This window comes from Syngnathus typhle, linkage group LG12, assembly GCF_033458585.1.
Source record: "Syngnathus typhle isolate RoL2023-S1 ecotype Sweden linkage group LG12, RoL_Styp_1.0, whole genome shotgun sequence".
NCBI lineage: Eukaryota > Metazoa > Chordata > Actinopteri > Syngnathiformes > Syngnathidae > Syngnathus > Syngnathus typhle.
The window spans coordinates 4,999,684-5,022,136 of NC_083749.1; the positions used below are offsets into that span (position 1 = coordinate 4,999,684).

General features: G+C 45.1%; 1 protein-coding gene across 1 annotated transcript; it reads right to left on the reverse strand.

The window, feature by feature from the left end:
- Positions 1 to 2,185: 2,185 nt before the first annotated feature.
- On the reverse strand, positions 2,186 to 22,367 carry bmpr1bb (bone morphogenetic protein receptor, type IBb). The gene is made up of 13 exons (XM_061294040.1): positions 22,017 to 22,367; positions 19,341 to 19,438; positions 10,216 to 10,398; positions 5,635 to 5,791; positions 5,424 to 5,529; positions 5,160 to 5,262; positions 4,284 to 4,380; positions 4,063 to 4,207; positions 3,736 to 3,928; positions 3,316 to 3,613; positions 3,034 to 3,209; positions 2,838 to 2,968; positions 2,186 to 2,700 (listed from the first exon to the last, which is right to left on the reverse strand). Exons 3-13 carry the CDS (start codon positions 10,268 to 10,270, stop codon positions 2,575 to 2,577), a joined length of 1,587 nt encoding a protein of 528 aa, XP_061150024.1. The 5' UTR covers positions 10,271 to 10,398; positions 19,341 to 19,438; positions 22,017 to 22,367; the 3' UTR covers positions 2,186 to 2,574.
- Between the last annotated feature and the right edge of the window lie 86 nt (positions 22,368 to 22,453).

A 22,453-nucleotide genomic window follows, 5' to 3' on the forward strand; every position in this document is an offset into this window, starting at 1 on the left:
CACACTGCAGTCGTATTGTTTTGCAATTAATTTAATTCAAGTGATATTTATCCATAAACAATGATCTTACTGAGGTCTCTGAACATTGTGTTCTTAGGCTACACCAGTGCTTCTCAAATAGTGGGGCCAATCAATCAGCCAGTTGGCTTTCTTTATTTAATATCTGATATCAGACAAAACCAAATTGTGAATCAGTCACCTAGGCTATAGCAGAACAAACAATCCACGGTCTTCAGATGCCACGCTGTCGCCATCTCGTGGTCTGCTAGTGAAATGCTTTTGCTGTTTTTTTTCCCTCTCAATTAAAACAAATCAATCAGCCAGTTGGTTTTCTATATTTAATATCTGATATCAGACAAAACCAAATTGTGAATCAGTCACCTAGGCTATAGCAGAACAAACAATCCATGGTCTTCAGATGCCACGCTGTCGCCATCTCCTGGTCAGCTAGTGAAATGCTTTTGCTGTTTTTTTTTCCTCTCAATTAAAACAAATCAATCAGCCAGTTGGTTTTCTTTATTTAATCTCTGATATCAGACAAAACCAAATTGTGAATCAGTCACCTAGGCCAGTGCTTCTCAAATAGTGGGGCGCGGTGCTATTCCTGAGGGTGCGCGTGTGACCCTGGGGAACAGGCTTTTTTTTGGCAGTACTAGAATAAAGTGTAATTGCGCGTTTACTACAGCAGGGGGCAGTGGCGCTCTCATTGTTACTTCTGTCACGTTTGCGACAGTGCAACATTTTACGATTTACAAGACAAGTTAGGATAGTCACGGTGGGGAGGGGGGGGCGCGAATAGTTTTCTTCTTGCTAGGGGGGGGCGTAACAGAAAATAATTGAGAAGCACTGGCTTAAATAAAGGTTAACCTAAAAAAAAAAAAAAAAAGTGAACCCTGAACTTTGAACCCGCGTTGACCCCGCGGTGACCCCGTGGTGACCCCATGAACCCGCGTTGACCCCGCGGTGACCCCGTGGTGACCCCGTGGTGACCCCTGGGTGACCTTTGAACCCTGAACTTTTAACTCTAGTTAAAAATCGAAAATGTGCACATGACCCCGTGAACTTTGAACCGACCTTTGACCCCTGGGTGAACTTTGAACCGTAAACTTTGACCTTTGACCCCTAGCTAATTACGTTTTTTTTTTTTTTTTTTTTTAAACCGGCATAGCAGAACGATCCATGGTCTTCAGATGCCGCGCTGTCGCCATCTCCTGGTCAGTTAGTGAAATGCTTTTGCTGATGTTTTTTTTTCTCTCAATTAAAACAAATCAATTAGCCAGTTGGTTTTCTTTATTTAATATCTATTATCAGACAAAACCAAATTGTGAATCAGTCACCTAGGCTATAGCAGAACAAACAATCCATGGTCTTCAGATGCCACGCTGTCGCCATCTCCTGGTCAGCTAGTGAAATGCTTTTGCTGTTTTTTTTCCCTCTCAATTAAAACAAATCAATCAGCCAGTTGGCTTTCTTTATTTAATATCTGATATCAGACAAAACCAAATTGTGAATCAGTCACCTAGGCTATAGCAGAACAAACAATCCACGGTCTTCAGATGCCACGCTGTCGCCATCTCCTGGTCAGCTAGTGAAATGCTTTTGCTGTTTTTTTTCCCTCTCAATTAAAACAAATCAATCAGCCAGTTGGTTTTCTATATTTAATATCTGATATCAGACAAAACCAAATTGTGAATCAGTCACCTAGGCTATAGCAGAACAAACAATCCATGGTCTTCAGATGCCACGCTGTCGCCATCTCCTGGTCAGCTAGTGAAATGCTTTTGCTGTTTTTTTTCCCTCTCAATTAAAACAAATCAATCAGCCAGTTGGCTTTCTTTATTTAATATCTGATATCAGACAAAACCAAATTGTGAATCAGTCACCTAGGCTATAGCAGAACAAACAATCCACGGTCTTCAGATGCCACGCTGTCGCCATCTCCTGGTCAGCTAGTGAAATGCTTTTGCTGTTTTTTTTCCCTCTCAATTAAAACAAATCAATCAGCCAGTTGGTTTTCTATATTTAATATCTGATATCAGACAAAACCAAATTGTGAATCAGTCACCTAGGCTATAGCAGAACAAACAATCCATGGTCTTCAGATGCCACGCTGTCGCCATCTCCTGGTCAGCTAGTGAAATGCTTTTGCTATTTTTTTTTCCTCTCAATTAAAACAAATCAATCAGCCAGTTGGTTTTCTTTATTTAATCTCTGATATCAGACAAAACCAAATTGTGAATCAGTCACCTAGGCCAGTGCTTCTCAAATAGTGGGGCGCGCCCCCCTTGGGTCTTACGACTTACAAGACAAGTTAGGATAGTCACGGTGGGGAGGGGGGGCGCGAATAGTTTTCTTCTTGCTAGGGGGGGGCGTAACAGAAAATAATTGAGAAGCACTGGGCTACACCAAATGAACAGTACAAAAGACTGCATGTACAAATACTGCTCTGTGGCTCAGCCCCCCCCTTGAGAGCCACTAAGCTTTCACAGAAAGCACGGTGAGACCAACACAAAGGTAAGGTGGACTCTCATCCTTGTCAAATGGGTCTTAGTAGTTCTTTCTTCTGTGTGCACGTCACGGCTTGATATCTTGAGACTCCAACATCCTGCCGAGTGTCTTCTTTACCCGCAAAGCAGTGAGGCGAGACGCCGGCTTGTGCGACCAGCATTCCGACATCACTTTTGCCATCTGATGTAAACACTGGAGAAGGAAAATCCACACATAAATGATGCATCTCTGTCTCTTGCTAATGAGAGCTAGCGTGGTTTTTCAAACTTAGAATTGTCTAATATTCTGTTTTGTTGCTTATCACAGACTTTATCAGAGTGTATAAATACCTCATCAGTGGCCCAGCGGTTGGCCAAGGCTGGTCTTTGTTGTTTGATGCAGACCACATTCCTCATGTCGTCATAGGAGGGGTCAGAGGTCACCAGTTCGTAATAGGGAAGCTGGTAATCCTCCACGATGCCTTTGCATATCACACACACCAACAATTAATATGAGACCAAATGCATTCAATCCAATGAATATTACCTCCGGAAACGCAGCGTCGCGCCATCTCCCACATGATGAGGCCAAAGCTGTACATGTCGGCCATGATAAAGGACTGGAAATGGGTCCTGTTCAAGGTCTCATCCAGGACCTCGGGGGGCATGTAACGTTTGGTGCCCACCAGCAGATTGGGTGGCACGTCCAACTCGTTGGTGTTGCTGACGAAGAACAAATAAAATAAATATATAAAATATACAATGCATATAACATTTCCTCGAGCCACTCGACAATCCGAGACTAAGAAAACAACAAATGAGCGCTTACCTGTTGAACTTAACAGCCAGGCCCAGGTCAGCGATGCAGCATGACCCGTTCCTCTTGACAAGGACGTTCTTGCTCTTGAGGTCTCGGTGGGCGATGGCCGGCTTGCCCTGCGTGCCGTAGATCTCGGTGTGCAGGTGGCAAAGGCCTGAGATGGACGAGTAGGCCAGCTTGAGCAGAGCCGTGGCATCCAGCGTGTTGCATTTGAGGTAGTCGTACAGCGAGCCGTTCTCGTGGTAGTCGGTGATCAGGTACAGCTGCGTCCACGAGCCCGTGCCCTTAATGTCAGCCGCTATAAAGCCTAACGGTAGGAAAGTTTATTAAAAATAATATGCATGAGAACAATGGAATTCAGAAATTCCAGTAATCACTATTTTGATCCATTTCTTAATTTTCTAACCTATCAATCTAGCGACCTCTCACCCAGAATGTTGTCGTGCCGCATGAGGAACGTCTGGTAGATTTCAGTCTCCCTGAACCAGCTCTCTTCCTCTGTGGTGAAAAACACTTTGGCGGCCACTCGCTCGCCTCTCCACTGGCCCATCCACACTTCCCCGTAGCGCCCCTTCCCGATTTGCTTCACCATCTGAATCTGCTTGGCGATGGTGCGCTGAACCTGGTGACGCCGCACAAAAACATACAGAAAAGGTCTTTGGGTCATCATTGGCTCAGAGGAGGCCACAATGTCAGGCTCAGGCCTTCATCAGTGATGATAGGATTCTTGTTGAGGGTGCAGTAATTGTGTCTCACCAGTAGGGGGAGCCCTGAGCCCGAACCAGAGCCAACGCTGTGGGAATATTCAATGTGGTCCTTGAGTGACTCCCCTGGAGGGATGTAAGAGTCGTCTTGTTCCAAGTTGATGCTGTAGCGTGGCTCGGACTCCTGTCGCTTGTATCTAAACACGTGTAGGAAATAGTAGTACAGATACTGAACAGGAAAAAAGGAAAAGACCAAATGGAGTTGAGTATTACCTGACGCAGCAGATGATGAAGACAATGACGATAAATACGCTGCAGACTGTGATGGAGATGAGGAGAGCCAAGTAATGGGCACCACTGTGCACATATTCTAAAAAAATAAATGTGATTTAGAGTCTTGAGAACATTTCCCAAATACCCCCCCACAGGACCGAGTTTGAGTTTGCGCAGATCGATCGCATCCCCTTCCTGAATCCCAAAGATCACATGTCACGCTGACATGCCTCCAGAAGCAGCTCGGGGGCTCTAAACTTTCAGCCCCTCATGATCCTGTCCTCACACACTGGTAATAAGAGCCAAAATGAGAATAATATTTTTTAAAAATTAAATAAAAAAAAATCACAATGAGCTGTAATTCAGTTCACGACCAACAAACTCTGCTAACGATTCATTCATTGGTATTTTTCCCTGACAGTTGGTCAAGGCTGCAGCAATGGACTCAAACAACACCTTTGCATTCCCTGCAAGCGACATCACAAGTCTGCTGTCATTTCCTCCTGAAAGAGTGCAACAAAGTGAAGCGCAAGTGTGCTAGTGGGAAAAACATGTGCATGTGCGTGGACGTGCGCAAGGGCCTAACAGATGGACTGACAGACATCTCAGATCCGTCTCCAGTCAAGAAACCGAAGCAGGCCCCGGGGAGCGGCTGTCCTTTTCATTACAGGGGGAGAGAACAAGCCGAGCCAGCAGGTTCTGTTTCGCCTGCACCCCACCCCCCTCTGGACCCCAACCACTAGCCACCCCTCACCGCTCCACTACAGCCGAACAATAAGCTTTCATTCATTTTCCCACATGGCGCATTTCGTCAAGCGGCGGCCGAGTCGGGTTTGCCCTGGCTGCACGGCTGCGAGACGGCCAGGTGCATCTCACCTGAGGTCCGCAAGGGGGGGAGAGTCGGGTGGAGGTCGCGGTTGCAGTAATCCTGATCAGCACAGCACTCCAGAATTCTCCTGAAGCGAGTGGGCCACGTGTCCTAGCCAAGAAGGAGACACAGTACCTTAAAAGTGATGCCTCACGCCAACCAGCCATTTGATTCAGGCGGATTCGATTCAATATGGGACGGCTCCGTTCGAGAGGGTGCGATGCATTGAGTCTTTTGTGACACCAAAACACACGGAGAGAAGAAATTCTCACTTTGCACTGGAACTCTGAGCCAGCCAGTCCCAAACAGCCTGACGTGAGCACGGCCAGACCACCCTCCTCTTCTTCCTCCACCATGGTGAAACACGAGCCGTCCGTCCTGACAAACAACATTAAAAGCCAATTGATCAAAATGTGACACTTCCCTCGTGTCTGGGTAGAGTTTTATGTTTGAGGGTGTCGCAAATGATTGCGTCCGCCGTACATGCAACTGTTGTTAGCGGAGTCCTCAGGGCACTGCTGGGTGCAGTGACACCACAAAACGTTTTGGGTCGCCCCGCTGCTGTTGCCGCTCCCCTCGGCCCGCCGCTCTGACTCCTGCTTCCAGCCATTCCGCAGCAGCATGTTGTCCAACAAGTTGCCTGAACACAAACAGACACGATCAAAGGCAGGTGATACAAATGGGAAAGATGATGTCGACAGCTCAAGAATAAGACTCATTGTAGCAATGAAACATCAAATGACCTTCTTAAGCTAATACCCCGGCTTGTTTTGCTTCTTTACAGAGTCCGATTAGGTATAAAAAAAAAAAAAAAAAAAAAAGGAAAATTAAATACCATTACATTAAAAATACTTTCAAATTTGTTTTGACTATTTGTTTATTGCTAGTGCTGAAGCACTCTGGTGGATAGAATGAGAGTACAATTTGAAAAATTGCTACTACACTAAAAGTGAAGACTTTAGAATGATATAACATGCACAGTGCAAGTCAGAATTTTTATGAATCCTCAGTATCATCCCATGAAACATCAAAATGATGAGCATTACATTTTTGGAAAAACACTAGGTCACATGTCTAAAGAAAAAAAAAAAAAAAAGACCATGTGATGCAAGTCACATTTGTTGTGCTCTGCGCTTTCTTCTTAATCTGCAAATTTTGCATGCTCCTGATCTCCCTGGGTGTCTGTTTTTCATTTTATTTTATTTCAATCAGCATCTTCAAGTCTGCAAAATGCACGCAAATGCAGAAAGAGGAATGCTTCATGAGGTCATCCAACCCTTTAGATACACTTGGCCTGGAATCAGCGTTTGTTTTTCATCAACGAGCGCAGGGGCAGGTCATTCAGGTAAAGCTGACATCATATTTTCTAGAAGAGTTGGCACATGCAAAGCAAAAGCTTATCAGGGAAATGATACTCCCTCTTACGATCCTGTCTGGAAGCTCAGGGTAAGGCCGCAAATGTATGCCAGTATGTGAAGGTGAGAGAATGCGGCCATGTTCACACTCCGCTCACTTAAAAAGGACCATCACTCAAGTATTATACACGGCCGTACCGCTCGAGTTACCAATTTAATTTTTTTCCGTGACTTGACCCCGTCCAAAACGTTTGTGAATCAAAGCAACTTCTCCCACTGTAATGAATGCAAATGCAATGAATCCTGTTCCAGCCTCCAAATGACATTTTACAATAAGTAGTACTCTTAAAAATAAAACTTAAAAATATATTTGAACAAAAACAAAGCTAAGAAGAGTTGACATATAGAGCTGTGGGTATAAGACATTGCACAGCAAACTACAAGTACAAAAAAGATACCTCAAAATGAGAATTGTTGTCTTTGTCAAGGCAGCACTTTTGGAATGGATTTCAAATCCAACAAAAAGCATTCTGATATTGAAATGTGATAAAAGTAACATTAAAGCTCATTGTTATGAGGGGGGAAAAAAAAGTCTTCCTCAGTCTTTTGACACTTTGGTGTTATGCGGAGCCAACAAACAGACTTGCTATGTCAGCGACGGCCGCATTCAAGGTCACCCCGAAATCTGATCTACATCCCCCACGCATTCCACAGGCTTCTGCTCCACACACACACACACACACACACACACACACACACACACACACACACACACACACACACTGAATGTATGTTACTGTGACATTTCTCCACTACCCAGTATTCTCCACGACAATGATAAGTTAAAAGTTAAAGTCGCAATGATCGTCACACACACATCTGGGTGTGGTGAAATTTGTCCTCTGCATTCAATCCATCCCCGTGTGATTTTGATCCATCCCCTGGGGGAGAGGGGAGCAGTGAGCAGCAGCGGTGCCGCGCTCGGGAATCCTTTGGTGATCTAACCCCCCAATTCCAACCCTTAATGCTGAGCGCCAAGCAGGGAGGCAATGGGTCGCATTTTTAGAGTCTTTCAGTTAGTATGAATTATCTATATTATTATCTAATTATCTACTCTATATTATAGCTAAACGATGAATTAGATATGTTTAATCTTCTTTGCTTTTATGAAGTTTAATTCCGTCCGTCCGTCCGTCCGTCCGTCCGTCCGTCCGTCCGTCCGTCCGTCCGTCCGTCCGTCCGTCCGTCCGTCCGTCCGTCCGTCCATCCATCCATCCATCCATCCATCCATCCATCCATCCATCCATCCATCCATCCATCCATCCATCCATCCGTAGAGGTTGACTGACTGACAGTTTTGGAAAACGGTCACGCTCGTTTCCCCTGAGTGCCAATTTCCCACCCTGACTGACGCGCGTCTTCAGAAGCACGGAGGATGACGAGCCAGATAAGTTCCTCCAGGTGGCCGTCATAAATCTCCGGCTCAAAGGAGACATCTTCCATGTGTCTCAGGGGTGTAGTCGGACCCCTCGAGGGGATGGCGAGCAACCTGCCAAAGGGCTCATTCATCCTCAGGCCTCAGCCTCATGCCGCTTAACCCCTCAACGGGCTTCAAAGATCGGACGTATGTGTCGGAAGAGCAGATTCCAATCCATCTTCCACCCCCCTCCGGGTCATCTGTTTCCACTGTTCCGGCAACCTGCTCCGTGTTTACCAGCCGTGACCGTGCAGCCTTGAGGACGAAGGAGATGCAGAAGCGCCGTCTGACAATCTGATTTGGGAATTGGCCACCCTTCCATCCCGCGCATCCTCGGACCGACAAATTTGAACTGGCTGGCAGAGAAATGTGACGCGCGGGTGGCAGTTTTAGAGAGAAGGTGCTAGATACACAAGACAACACAAACAAGCTACAAACTGGGACAATTACTAGGATAAGCCTCCACATTTAGCTCATATGGACAAACAACTATTTAAGAATAAATAGTATACTATGCTGTACTACGAAATTCCACCTATAGTCGCTGGATCTGGATCACATCGATGAACGGGAGATACACACTGTCGTGATAAAAGGCAAAGCTGCTCCTCCACCCACAACTACTGACATTTTGTGCTAGTTATTTATCTCACTTTGAATGAAAACAGCGCTCGGCTTGAAGGAGAGTCATCGCCGCCGCCACTTTGGTCGTGCGCCCGACTGAAACTGAACAAACTACGCCACTGTCAAAACACACAGGAATCTCCGCAAGCAGCCTATAGAAACAGGTGGCTGGGCCGCTCAGATTTATGGCCATTCTCCCCATATGTTTAGCTCGTTTGAAAGCGCGGCTACAAGGTATCACATCACAAAGGATGCCTCCTTTTGTAGGAAGGAGTCACGGAAAGAATCAAAACCGTTGTACGCTGGCTTGTTTTAGGAGTAACGCGTCATAGTATATATAGTACAGCACAGTCGTTCCTAGTCACAAAGCCACATGGATATAAGAACGACTAATTTAAATGTATTTATAGAACACTTTAACAACAGCCGCAGACGTAAGAAAGTGCTGTACGTGACTGATATTATTGTGCTGAATGCGAAAAAAGCGCAGTGATAAGAGACGATGAGGCACTCCATCATCATCATCAGCAGCAGCAGCAGCACGGGAGGTATTTCATCACCAACTGTGAAAGTTACAACCAGCTCCCAGTCACTACCTGACTGTTACAGCTATTTAGCACTATTCCACCCACGTCGGTGGGAGTTTTTGTTAAAAGGACTGCAAAAGTCATTAGTAACCTTGACTGTGTGTCCAGCAAAAAAAAAAAAAAAAGATCATGCATATAATGAGTATAAAACTTGAAAAATTTAAATAAATTGAACCGTATGTACGATTTGCTACTTTAATTCCCACGGGAACGCGCAAGTCATGTCTAATGCGCCGCTCAAGTGTTTTGTATGCAAATCGAGACGGCTGTCAATCATTTTCCCGACTAGAAAGAGAACAAATGCCGAGGTGCCCCACTTGAGGGGCTGGAGGCTCGAGATGTTGAGGGGAGGGGTCGCGGACCCTCCCGCCTGTCACAACCTTTCGGGCCAGCAGGACACTGTTGGCATTCATCGTAAAAAGACAACTGGCTGTCCATCTTCAAACGATTCAAAACAGGAGTGCGCAGCGGGACATAAAAGCGTTTTCAACGCCATACAATACATGCAAGAACCTTTCACAGGTTTAAAAAAAACAAGATGGTATACACATTGGTGTTGACAAAAAAACTTTGATGGTAAAGTTGCCCCTGCCAAAAGGGCCGCCACAGTCACGACAGTTTGCTGAACTGCAAAAGCGCACTTGTCATTAAGATACTCTTGAAAAAAGAGGGATAAACTATCAATTAGTTTTTGGGGGTAAAAATATCTACTAAAATTCCGAGTTATTATATTGAACAATGACCCCAAACGATTAACTACCAAAACGGTCGTCCATTATCTTGATAATCAATGAGCTGTAAATCGATTAATTGATGCACCTCTAAATTACTGTAAGAATAAAGTCATTGGTTTTTTCGTATGCGTATCATAATCTCATGGGAATAATGTCTTTAAGAAATCGCAAACTATGAAACTAAAGCCATAATCTATAGGTTAAATCAGTTTTTTTTTTTTTAAAAGCCATAATCTTACAGGATGAAGTTGTAATTTTCTGATACCGCTTGTACTCGCTTGACTCACCTTCCGATTGTGTGCTCAGCAGTGTGATCAGAAGCAGAGGGTGCCAGGCCAGCATCGCGCCACCGCTGCCGCCGTTTTTTCAAATCCTCCGGCGGCAATCCAAGAAGTAGTGGAAGCCGAGTACGTCCTTAAGACCGCCACAGTCCTCCCTGGTCCCTCCGGTGCCACTCCGACACTGACAGTCTAGGAGGGAAAGGCAAAAGGGTGGGGGGGGGGGGAATACGAGGCGGGGGTGTTACTTCTCTCTGGGTGTTCGGCCCTTTCTGCCACTCAGGCAACAGCTGAGCGCATACGGACCCCCGCAACAACAGAGCCACCCCATGTTTACACACACATCCATTTGATTCATCGATTAAAAAAAAAAAAAAATCCGATAGTGACAGCTGTGTCAGTTATGAAAACAGTAAGAAAATATCACAAATTAGGATTAAAGAGGTTTACTTAGCAGGTCATTAGGACACAGAGTATTAGCGTGTGTGCGCGTTGGAGGTGTGCGATCGGTGCCGAAGCAGCGGCGTAGCGTCAGGTGATGGATGAGTAGGCGATTAGAGCTCACACCTCCAGGCACTTTGCAACTCGCCGCTAATCCGCTACGCAGACGCACACGTTAACAATGGGCACACATTCCTCACGGCAATATGTATGTCGTAAAAGGATTAACCAAGATATTAGACAGATTACATCGAGTTCACTCGGAGGAAAAAAAAAAAAGAAATCACAAACATGTCACAATGTATTCTTCCAAGTGGCTGAAAAAAGTAAACGACTAAATTCTTGGTATGAAATAATATTTGAAAAATTTTAGAAAAATAAAATGGTTTTTTTTTGTTTTGTTTTTTTCCACAAGAGAGAAGTCGTACTTGACAAAGTAGCGATCAAAACGGAATAAAAGCCGTAATCTTTCAAAAATCCCGTAATCTTGAGAAAATCCCGTGCAAAAAAAAGTCCTAAACCCACAAGAACTACTAACAAACACATTGCCTTCTCATAAACTGCATTCTCTACCAAACGAAGACAAAGTCAACAGAGTTGAATTCTTGGTGGTGTTAAAAGCATATAAAAAGCAGCAAGAACCAAAAGGGCCTCCCTCAGCACCTTGCCACATGGAGTGTGAAGAGCTGCACCTCCAAGGACCTTGGAAGCTCTGGAGCCGTCACCCCCACCCCAACGCTCCATTTGTGCTTGTGCAGCCTTGGCACATGGTGGGGAGGGGGCGCACAAGAAAATGGGTCAGTGCACCTCACATGGTCTTCTGCGCTCCAGCACACAACCAGCGTGGAGCCCCCGGAGAGGGGCCGGAAGGCGGGAGTGAACGTCACTAGGTGTGTGTGTGTGTGGTGGGGGTGGGGCATCACTCCATCACATTAGACGGCTTGGAAGTGAAAACGTCCTTTACCCTCCCCGTTATGTTAATTGGAGCAGGACACTTTTTAAGTGATACTGTTTGTATGAATTAGACATTATTATTACTATAACTATAGAATTTCAATATTTATCAGCTGGTTGGACGAGTGGTTCGTACCATTGCCTCAAATAAATACAAAGCCGTGAATGAAGAGTCATACTGCTGTTCACACGCCTTTGTACTGTCGCAGAAAATCCATCTCCATTTCTTTGACAAACATTTTCTTATGAAACAGAGAACCTGCACTAATGCTTACAGTATTAACACAACACACCGTGACAATCTTCATATTTCATTTTCAGAGCAAATCATCGTCATGGCGCTGTCGTCTATACGGGGACCACTGGGAGGGATCCCGCCAAACAAAAGAGTTCAGATGATGACGTCGGAATGCGTGTCGGACGGCCGACGTTCCGAGCTTGTGTGAAATTGGGAGGATTTGCGGGGTTAAACGTGATGTCATCTAGAGAAGTTTATTACCGTGGCAACGCAGCTGTCTGGTTGCCAAAGGCTCCAAAGTGGCCAAAGAAAAACTGGCGGTGCAGCGCACATGCCAACAATAAGACGTAAATTAATCCATTTTTTTGTAACATGCAACCCACAGTTTGACAAAAACAATTCATTTTGTTATAGTTTTATATTCATATTTTACAATAAAGCACTATTTTACTCTATTGGTGGCATAACGGAGATAGCTAGGGGAACAATACTAATATAAAGCCAAATTTAGAACGTGAAAGGAGCATTTAACGATGGCTTTTTGTGTTCTCAGCGTTAGCTAGTGCCGCTAATTAGCGACTTCCTCTGCTGGTCGGACCGAGCGGACGGCGGGGGTCGAACTGCAAACTGGCCGTGACCCTCACACCTGCCTGCTCTCATTAAACCTCAGCGTGTCACACACATGGGCACATTCACACTTTCTTAACACCTTCATGTCTGGCACAAACAAATAAAATAAAGCGACGTAAAAGAAAAATGTTATTTATTTGGACAAATAGATTGCAGGGCTAGTTAAGAGCTAAGATTAGTAGTGGGGGGGGGGCATATGAGGGTAAAGGGTGGGGGTCAAAGGTTCATGCCCACTCACCCCTGGCAGGGGCTACACCTCCACTTGCACACTCAATGTGCTGCACCACCTGTTTGCAGCAGGTGCTGAGCAAGCAGCAGGGAGGGGGATGCTAAGGGGGAACAATATTATGAAAATAAAAATGGCTTGTATACACCCGCCAATTGTAAAGCGAGACAGTCCCCGGTCATGAACTGATCAGCTAGACTGGGGGAAGCTCCAGATCCACTTTCAAGAGAAAGTTGAGACGACACTGCATGAAAAGAATCGCTTACATATTATTTGCTTTGAATAAAAATGCCCCAATAACTCCATCATTACTGATTGTTATTACAGCGTTACGAGAATAAAGAGTGACATTTTTCGTATTAAACAGATTTCTTTTTTTTAATTATTAAATTCAATTGCACAGCTTCCTGCCTGGTTCGGGCAGAGGAAGAAGGGCCGTCATTAAGGGAGAAAATTGCAGCGTATTTACAATAATCACGCAGGCCTTAACAAGCATCAATTGGTGTCCTTGCGCCATATCGGAGATGCAGGAAAGCTTTAATGAGGGAAGACGTGCTTGCTTGCATCACTGACTGTTAGCAAAAGATGACAACGTGATGAGCGCAGGGCTGATGGATGCACCTTACGAAAGAAAGATTCAAGAAATCTTCCATCATGTTGCGTCACTTCAATTATATGTTGCTGGAGTGACTGAAATGGAAAGGGAGGGGAGGGAGTGGGGTGGGGGTCATCTTCTGTGCATATTTTCCATGGGCAGTCCTCCTCCCCTTCTGCCCTCCGCAACATAAAGCTCCTTTGTGTGAAGTATGTTACACCGATGCGGCAAACAGCAGCCACGTACCGCGTGATTACTTTGCAACATTTGTCGAAGAAAAAGCCCACGCCCACCTGTCGGCCATCCTTGATGGCGGTTAAATATGATCAGAAAGAGAAAACATGAGCAGGAAATTACTGACACCGATTCCGATATTTGGCAGAATAGATTTTGATTTGTCGGCCGATCAAGAAAATAAAGTGTTATTTAGGGGTTGGGGGCAAGGCATCAACCTGTTATGATGATTTAGGTGAAAATAGAATATCTGCTTTTAGTGCCTTTACCGTCTCAGCTCGACATAAAAAACAGGGCGTAAAAGAGCTATAATTATTGATCTTCAGGGGATTTGAGCTAAATTATGTCAGAGACTTGTTATGAAGACACCTGGGAATAGTTTTAAAATATGGAATTAAAATGGATACTATGTCTCAATCAAATGGGGGAATGACGTGTTCTTGTGTGTGCGTGTGCGTGTGTGTGTGTGGATACACGGAAACACACGGCAGTTTACTCAACGTCCTGCTCTTTAAAGAACTTCCAAGCTGGAGCACAGCAAAAAAGGGAAAGTGGTGCTGAAACACTTGAACTGATTTACTTTTATGAAATAAGGCACTAAAATAGCCACGCAAAACTAAATTAATAGATGGTGATTATCGGTAAGAAACTATTTTAGGCTTTTATTGCATCGCAGACAACATCAAGCAGTGAGTTTAGGGTTTGCGATGACATTAAGAGCGACACAAACTCCAGCATGACCTCGTTGTTGGTCAGCAGGCTACTTTTGAGTTCAGGGAAGGCGACGGAGGAGGGCGGAACATTACTGAACCGGACGACTTTTTTTTTGGATTCTGTGGCGATCAGTGCAACTCAAGGAGCCACACTGAATTCCTCCTCCATGTTGATGTCTTGGCTCAAATAGAAGCAGATGAGACTGGAGTGTTTTCCCACCCCCAGTAAGGTCGACGTGAGCGTTAAACCATCTGTTCCGGGGAAAACTGATGGCAAAGCCAGTCTGTGTTTTGCTCATTTGTCAATGCGAGAAAATCGACTTGATTAGCAGATGCACATTGACGGCGTGTGGATTGAGTCTCAGCAGGCAGTGGCAACAGCGCAGCTTCTTTGCTTTTTGCAATCCTCATGCCGCACCCGCATACCTATTTCCCCTCCGAGTCTAGCTACCACCGCCCTGGACCTGCTTTTGCTCAATGTTTTCCTCCTGTTGCCAGTCTTGGGACATTTCAATGAACGCACGTCTGGCTACTCGACACACAAATCCCAGACAGTCAGTCGAAGCAAGCAAGGCATGTTCAGTGACTAATTAAAAAGAAAAGAAAGAAAATGAGCCCCTCCAAACTCAATCGAAGAAAAAGCCCACGCCCACCTGTCGGCCATCCTTGATGGCGGTTAAATATGATCAGAAAGAGAAAACATGAGCAGGAAATTACTGACACCGATTCCGATATTTGGCAGAATAGATTTTGATTTGTCGGCCGATCAAGAAAATAAAGTGTTATTTAGGGGTTGGGGGCAAGGCATCAACCTGTTATGATGATTTAGGTGAAAATAGAATATCTGCTTTTAGTGCCTTTACCGTCTCAGCTCGACATAAAAAACAGGGCGTAAAAGAGCTATAATTATTGATCTTCAGGGGATTTGAGCTAAATTATGTCAGAGACTTGTTATGAAGACACCTGGGAATAGTTTTAAAATATGGAATTAAAATGGATACTATGTCTCAATCAAATGGGGGAATGACGTGTTCTTGTGTGTGCGTGTGCGTGTGTGTGTGTGGATACACGGAAACACACGGCAGTTTACTCAACGTCCTGCTCTTTAAAGAACTTCCAAGCTGGAGCACAGCAAAAAAGGGAAAGTGGTGCTGAAACACTTGAACTGATTTACTTTTATGAAATAAGGCACTAAAATAGCCACGCAAAACTAAATTCTTTGCTTTTTGCAATCCTCATGCCGCACCCGCATACCTATTTCCCCTCCGAGTCTAGCTACCACCGCCCTGGACCTGCTTTTGCTCAATGTTTTCCTCCTGTTGCCAGTCTTGGGACATTTCAATGAACGCACGTCTGGCTACTCGACACACAAATCACAGACAGTCAGTCGAAGCAAGCAAGGCATGTTCAGTGACTAATTAAAAAGAAAAGAAAGAAAATGAGCCCCTCCAAACTCAATCCAAACCCGGAATGTCAAATGTGACCCCTACAAAGGTCTTTTCCAGCGCACTGCTGCGTCATTGAACATCATTGCGAATACGACTCTCCCTGGAGACAGCGCGGCATGAGACACGTAGCAATTGCCAGCGTTGTTTTGCCCTCCTGCAATGAAAACACAGGAAGTAGCGCACGGCGCAACGAGGCCCCGGGATCGATGCCTGGCTTCGGGATGGCCACGTGTTTTAACATCTTGCCCTCCGCACTTGGGAAGCCACTCTATTCTTCAGGAAGATCGTCAAGTTTCCCCCCCACCACCCCCCTTCACACACACACACTCCCACGGCTAATGTATCCCAACGCGGTGTCATGGCGGGCCGCTGCCGACCAGTCGATAAGTGCTGGAAATGCTATCCATCTCTGAAACATCACTCCTTCACTTAACGGGAAGCGAGCGGGAGTGGCGGCATGGTCAAAGGGTGGAAAGCTGAAAGCGGGCACGGTCAGGCGGTAGCGAGACGTCACTTAAATACAAACTGGAAAAGAGCAAAGTTGTCTTAATGGGCTCATCAGAGCCAAAACCTGAAGAAGCACTCGTATAAATGCACTCGCACGCTCTGATTTTAGCATATGATTTACTAGCCCTGTCATATCAGAGCATATCACCTGATATATTATTTAGCATTTTACTCATAGGGCTATAGTACTTCTAATGTGAGGCAGCATTATACAACCGGATGCCTAATTTGTCTCAACGCTATGTGCCGTGTGATTGGCTACTAATAAACAAGCATGAATTAAAAAATATATATACACGGGGTGTAAAAAAAAAAGAAGAAAAAGTCAGCTGGGATAAGCTCCACGACAATCGCTATAGAAAATGGATGTATGTGTGACCGCAGGGTACGCAATGGCGCCACGGGTCCTGGGAGGGAACGACCAGTTGCGTGTTATGTCTTGTCACCAGCCGCACTCTCGGTTGACACCTTAGGCCAAATCCCTTTTTTGCTCGTGCCAAGAATACTGGCGGAGCGCGGCCCCGAGAAGAAGCGTGCCCAGCCCGGGAGAACAAACACGATTAAGGGCCGGCAGCGTGCCCCCGTGCCCATCCCTCGAGGGAGCGGGCGGCGAGCGCTGCCAGCGTCTGTAACTGGAGAAGACGCAGCGTCAACAGCTGCTCCCCGTTTGTCCCGCATCTGCCACCACTGTGATCTCATGGAACAAAGCGAGAATGCCAGCACGCCGCCGACAATACAACATACTACGTTACGTTTTATTATACGATTAAAATGGTCCTGCGATTACCAGTCCAGGTTGTCCAGCTCACCTGAACTGCCAATCAAGACTAACTGACGGACTGATGGGTATTTCATAAATACACAAAAGAGAAGTTGCTCACAATGTGAATGTTTACTTAAGCACGGCCGGTAGAGTGTGATTACAAATCAGAGGTGTACGGCTGGTTTGGGGGTCATTTGGGAGCACTGATTGACGCTCGGGATCTCTCCGAGAGGTGACATCATGGGTGTCGGGTTGCCCGTTGCGGCTTTAGCTCCCACGAGGAGTGAGGGGGGTGTCAAAGAGGCCAAGTGTAGCTGTGGAGAGCAGAGTGTGTTGTCTCCTTATCGCCCTTCTCTTGCAACGGATGCAGCTTATTACAGGTACCAGAGTGGGCGGGGCCTCTTTTACTGTACAGTTGTGCAATATAATGAAATAAAACATAGCTACGACATAAATATCGACTACCGTATTGTATTATAGTACTTTGTATATATTCTAGATTTTTGGGGGGTATTTCCGAACGTGCCCTTAGGTATATTTCAATACAGTACTACTTGTCTTAGGCGTTCTGGAGGGGTGGGCTGATTAACGAGCTTGGCGAGAGAGCAAATTAAACTTGCAAGTCAAGGGACCACTTTCAAATGTTACTTAAAGCATTTTGTACGATCAATATCGGCTACATGACAGTAATAGAGTTTGCTGTGCGAAAATCCACACAAAAAGGGACGTCAACAGATTGTGTTGGACCTCGGAGGTTCCACCGTGCTTTTAAAGTGTGAATTACACTTAAGGGGGGTAAAGCCCGAGTCGCATACCAAACGCGGGAGTCCAGCCAGACACTTTGATACGGTACCCCAGTCACGCCTCCGCCTCCAGACCGTGTGAGCTACACTTCACATGTAGTGCACTTGACACACACACACACACCACGGGGAGCAAACCATTCCAGACTTGTTTACTCAGACAGAAGTCAGATCCCCGAGAAGAAACCCTCGGGGCTTGTGTTGACCAGAGGAACCAGAGTTTTTCTCCTTCCACCTCACATCCCATCTTGTCCTTTTGAACCCCCCAATGAAGGTTCAATTTAAGGGACTTAACTCCAGCGCGGCCCCTCAGGATTCCGTCTCCAATCCCCCCACCCCCCCTTTTTTTTTTTTATTTGCTTGATCTCAGGCAAAAATTTACTGCCTCCGGTGATAGGGTTACCGGGAGAAAATCAAGCCGGCGTGACCGCGTTCCCACAAGATGGGGTTCGCTCTCTCCCGAGTGACATGATTAGCATCTCCATGCAGACCAGCTCGTGGTGCATGAGCAAATAGCCTGCGAGCTTTTTCGTGCCCTCAGATGAGAGTGCGCACAGACAGTGCAGGTAAACTCCATTACGGCGAGATTACAACACCCACTCAGAAAGATACTCGCCAAAGAAAGCCGTACTAAAATTCCTAAGTCAGACCAGTCAGGCGCGACCGTAGCTTTGCGTATGGAGTGATTTGACGCAGAACTCATGACCTGCTGAGTCTGCCCTGCCATCACACCTGCAATAACAATTTGACCTGTAGCAGGTTAGCTCACTCAGGTTTTTTTTTTTTTTTTTTGGTATTGTCATCCGATCTAGGCTACCTAAAGCTCTCTGAGCCGCTGATGCAGCCAGACGAGGAAGAGGGGCCCTTTTCGGGTTTGACAGCAGCGGAACTAAAGATGAAGCTTGCAGCAGATGAAGGCGCAATAATGTATGGCTCAGTCCTTTTGTAAAACAAAAAATTAAATATTTACATTCTACATTATTATGTCATTACTGCCTATTGTTTAGAAAGTGCAATATTATGGCATGCAAATTTTTTCAATTCTTTTTTTAGGGGGGGCTAGAACGGAAATGACTTTTTTTATTCATTTCAAAAGGAAAAGATTATTTGGGCTTCATGGTGATGCAAAAACTGGTATCTTAAGGGAGTGTCTAGTTGTTGTTTTACATTTTAAAATGCTTAACATCTCTAAAAAAAAAAAAAAAAAAAGACAGGTTGTGGTTGAACCTCTGACCAGGTTACACACAAAAACACCGTGACCGAGCCACTGAAGAACAAGGACACTATTCAACATCAACAACATTCGGCCTGACACCCGTGAAAGTCACTTGAGGCCGAACCGCAAAGACTCTGCCGAGACGAAATAGGGAGAAAATTCATTCGGCCTGTCGCTGGAATCAACAAAGAGACGCAGCTGTCACAACACGAGCCGCACACCGAGGAGCAAACGGGAGTAAACAGGAGCTGACATCTACCAAAAACACACTTGCAAACTCTGCTAGCACGACTCACCTTTGGAGGACATCTTTGGCTTATAAAATACTTTGGATCAATTAACAATGAATGAAGAATCAGGACTCACCCAAAGCAATGTAATGACACCAGGCACTTTGTCAATCGAACATTTTTCTTCTCCTCTTCTTGCTGCTACGATTGCTTCTTCACCAACTCGGCATGTATCTGAATGGAGACAGATGGAAAGTCAAAATCTGATTGCACTTATGTGGTGCGTTTCTGAACATCGAATAAAACTTTTGGAAACTAGCTCATGAAAAATTCCAAAGGCATTTAGGCTTGCAAATCAACGTGATTAGTTAGCATCCTTGAAAGCGGGTGCTTGAAAAGAAGCTCAAGGCTGACATGAGAGCAAAACAGGTAACCAGGAGTTCATTTCACATATTAAAAAAATGGCCTGCTGAGTCACAGCTGTACGAACACTGCAACGACTGTTACGTGGGTCGAATTCAGACAAGTTGACTCGGGCAAAAAGCGGGTGGTCCCACTGACACGGGCTCTTTATATGAAATTGAGAGCATAATTAGGCCTGACGACCCGTCTCGCATTAAAAACTTATAGGAGCACAGTTATGACGTTCTTCACAGTTTTTATGAATCATCTTTTGTCTCCAGGCCACACGACTCCGCTCACAGCAGGTGACTGTCACACAGAGTGCAACGTCGAGCGGTTGTAACGGGACTAGAAAGGTCCTATACGGAGAGACCATTACTGTCCTCTGTGAGCAGAGTTGGACTATTTTATTATTCACAGCAGCCCTGCGTGGCACATTGGAGCAGCGCAAGCCCATTTTGGTGTTTATGATGGTTTCCTGCGGAGGCAAGTTCACTGCTTCATGGTGAAGGAATGCTAATTAAATGAAACCACACTGCACCAATTGACTGTAGTTCACACCATCTGCTGGGATTCAAATTGTTTTTTTTTAAACGATATGATGATGTGTCTCGTCTCGTCAGTAGAACATCGTGTCTGGTCATTTAGGAAAAACACGATTCTTGTCATGCGGTTTATTTTACAGAGTTAATTGCTAATCGTGTCCAGCGGCAAGTCAATTAGCACGCCGCTTTTGGAGGTCAAACACGCCACGTACACACTCATCAGTTTATGCCAAAATCTATACCTCCCACTAGCCCGGCTGGAAGAAAATGAACACCCTGTCTGGTCGGATCAATACAGCTTTTAGCTTTGGATATCACTTTCGTCACAATGCTGTCAAAGTGAAACCACTCTAGCGCGTTTTCCACGGTCTATGTGATACCTGTCAATAGAGTGCAGACCTAAGTCTTCTTTTTTCCATCTTATTTTCTTTTTAGGTTTAAAAAAAGACCGTCGGGGAGCTTCCCATCAAGTTATCAGATTAACACAAGTTATTAAAAGGAGCTCATATGTCGGTGATTGAAGTATTGCTCTTAACCCGATCTCGCAGTCGCCGCCTTAAAGTCTTGTCCTTGACTTCTTGATAATATTGGTCATAACTTAGTCAATACTCCCTAAATTCTTGGGTATCTTTGTTTTGACATCTCCTACATAATGGTCTAGACTGGCTGCTGAAATTCTTGCTCTAGACTTCGCTTCTCTTTAAAGCCTCTTGTTTTTGACTCAATCTGGACTTGTTAAAGACTGGGTCTTCACTCTGGTTCTGCCCCTTAAAGGCTTAAGTCTTGACTCAGTCCTGGCTAATGTGGTCCTCACTCCAAACACTACTCTTATGTAGTCATGCGTCTTTTCAATCTTCAATCCGTTCTCCCACATGTTGTCAAGCTTCCAGGTTAAAGAGTAGAGCAGCTTGAAGTCATTGCTGCCCCTTTTCTGCTTTTGTTTCTTATCCAGCACTTTGGGAGGAAAGCGTCTGCTGCTGACTTTTAAATAGCAGATGGCCGGTGCAGGTAACCCGTGTGCTTCCTTGTTAATGGGAACCAGAGTGGACTTTGCATAACACCGCAGGGCTACGAGGCAAACTCTTCAATGAGAATGTTTACAAAACATGTAAACCAAATCCTTCCTATGAGATCTTTAATCCTTGACAACAACCACATTTAGACCTTTATCCGTCAATCATTCTAGTGATGGACTCCGTCTCGGTGGGGATTTTGATCACTCTTGGGGGGGTTCTCCTATTAGTTTTGATCCGTCCCTCGGGTGCAGCCCCAGGAGTGAAGTTGTTGATGCGATCAGAGTCAAATGTGTTACACACTGTAGGTTCCATACACATGTTAACAAAAGTCCAATACATTACAAGAGCCTCACTTTTTGATATTTCTGCTCATGGCCTTTTGAAGTCTTGATCTTAACTTGGATTTAGGGACTGAGACCAGTCACTCGCAAGGGAGAATAAGAAAAGGAGAGTACACCTGAGGATACATACATGTTTTTGAAGGAAGCCCGGAAAAGTATGATTCAAACCCACAGCCTTAGATGAAAATAACTACAACACCATGCTGCCTGCGTTAAGTATACATACTTTTTATCAATTTGCATCAGATACAGTGCAGTACAGCTTTGAATAATTTATGCACAACGCATTAAAAGACCGAAAATCAAAATTGTCAGATTTTTCTCGATTGATGCATCGCGCAGGTGTGCCTAATAAAGCGGCCAGTATGTGTGTATATTGCACGATTCGCAGCTCGTATTAATTCGACTACTTTGAACGTAAAAACTCAGCGATTACAATTTTACCTCGACCTGACGCCAAGTGTAAAGACAAACAACGTATTTTCTTCACTGTCATCATCAAACTCACCTTTCCTCTGTCGTTCATACGACCGCGTCCATTCACACTCTGGTCACAGACACTGCAAGCAAGTTTTCGCTCCAAAAAGATGCAATTGGGACTTAAAAAGTGGTTCGGCACTGTCAACGTGCACGAGTGACGTCTCGTCCTCCGTGTTGTGTAGGTAAGAGTTGACGCGAGGAGTCGAGCAGCTGCGTTTGCTTTGCTTCTTCGAGCCTGTCAACTGGCGTCTTTTTCCTGCGACAACAGCGACAACCTACGGCGACTCAGAGAAGTGCAAATACTAATACAGCTCGGATGATAAAGGACACAGCGAGAGCCACTACAAAAAAAAAACATTTTTGCTACTTTGACTGTTTTTTTTTGTTTTTGTTTTTTTTTTTTACAAATTTCACGACCATGCTTAATTTACTTATATGTGAATATGATGCAGGGTATCAAATGAA

What these genes read in the sequence shown, in the direction of transcription:
- bmpr1bb (XM_061294040.1), bottom strand. Translation starts at nt 10,270, where the DNA reads ATGCTGGCCTGGCACCCTCTGCTTCTGATCACACTGCTGAGCACACAA. An exon ending in TCCGCTAACAACAGTTGCAT is followed by an intron (nt 5,530 to 5,634) that starts GTACGGCGGACG and finishes GTTGTTTGTCAG; the next exon opens with GACGGACGGCTCGTGTTTCA. An exon ending in CTGGCTGTTAAGTTCAACAG is followed by an intron (nt 3,210 to 3,315) that starts GTAAGCGCTCAT and finishes GTTCTTCGTCAG; the next exon opens with CAACACCAACGAGTTGGACG.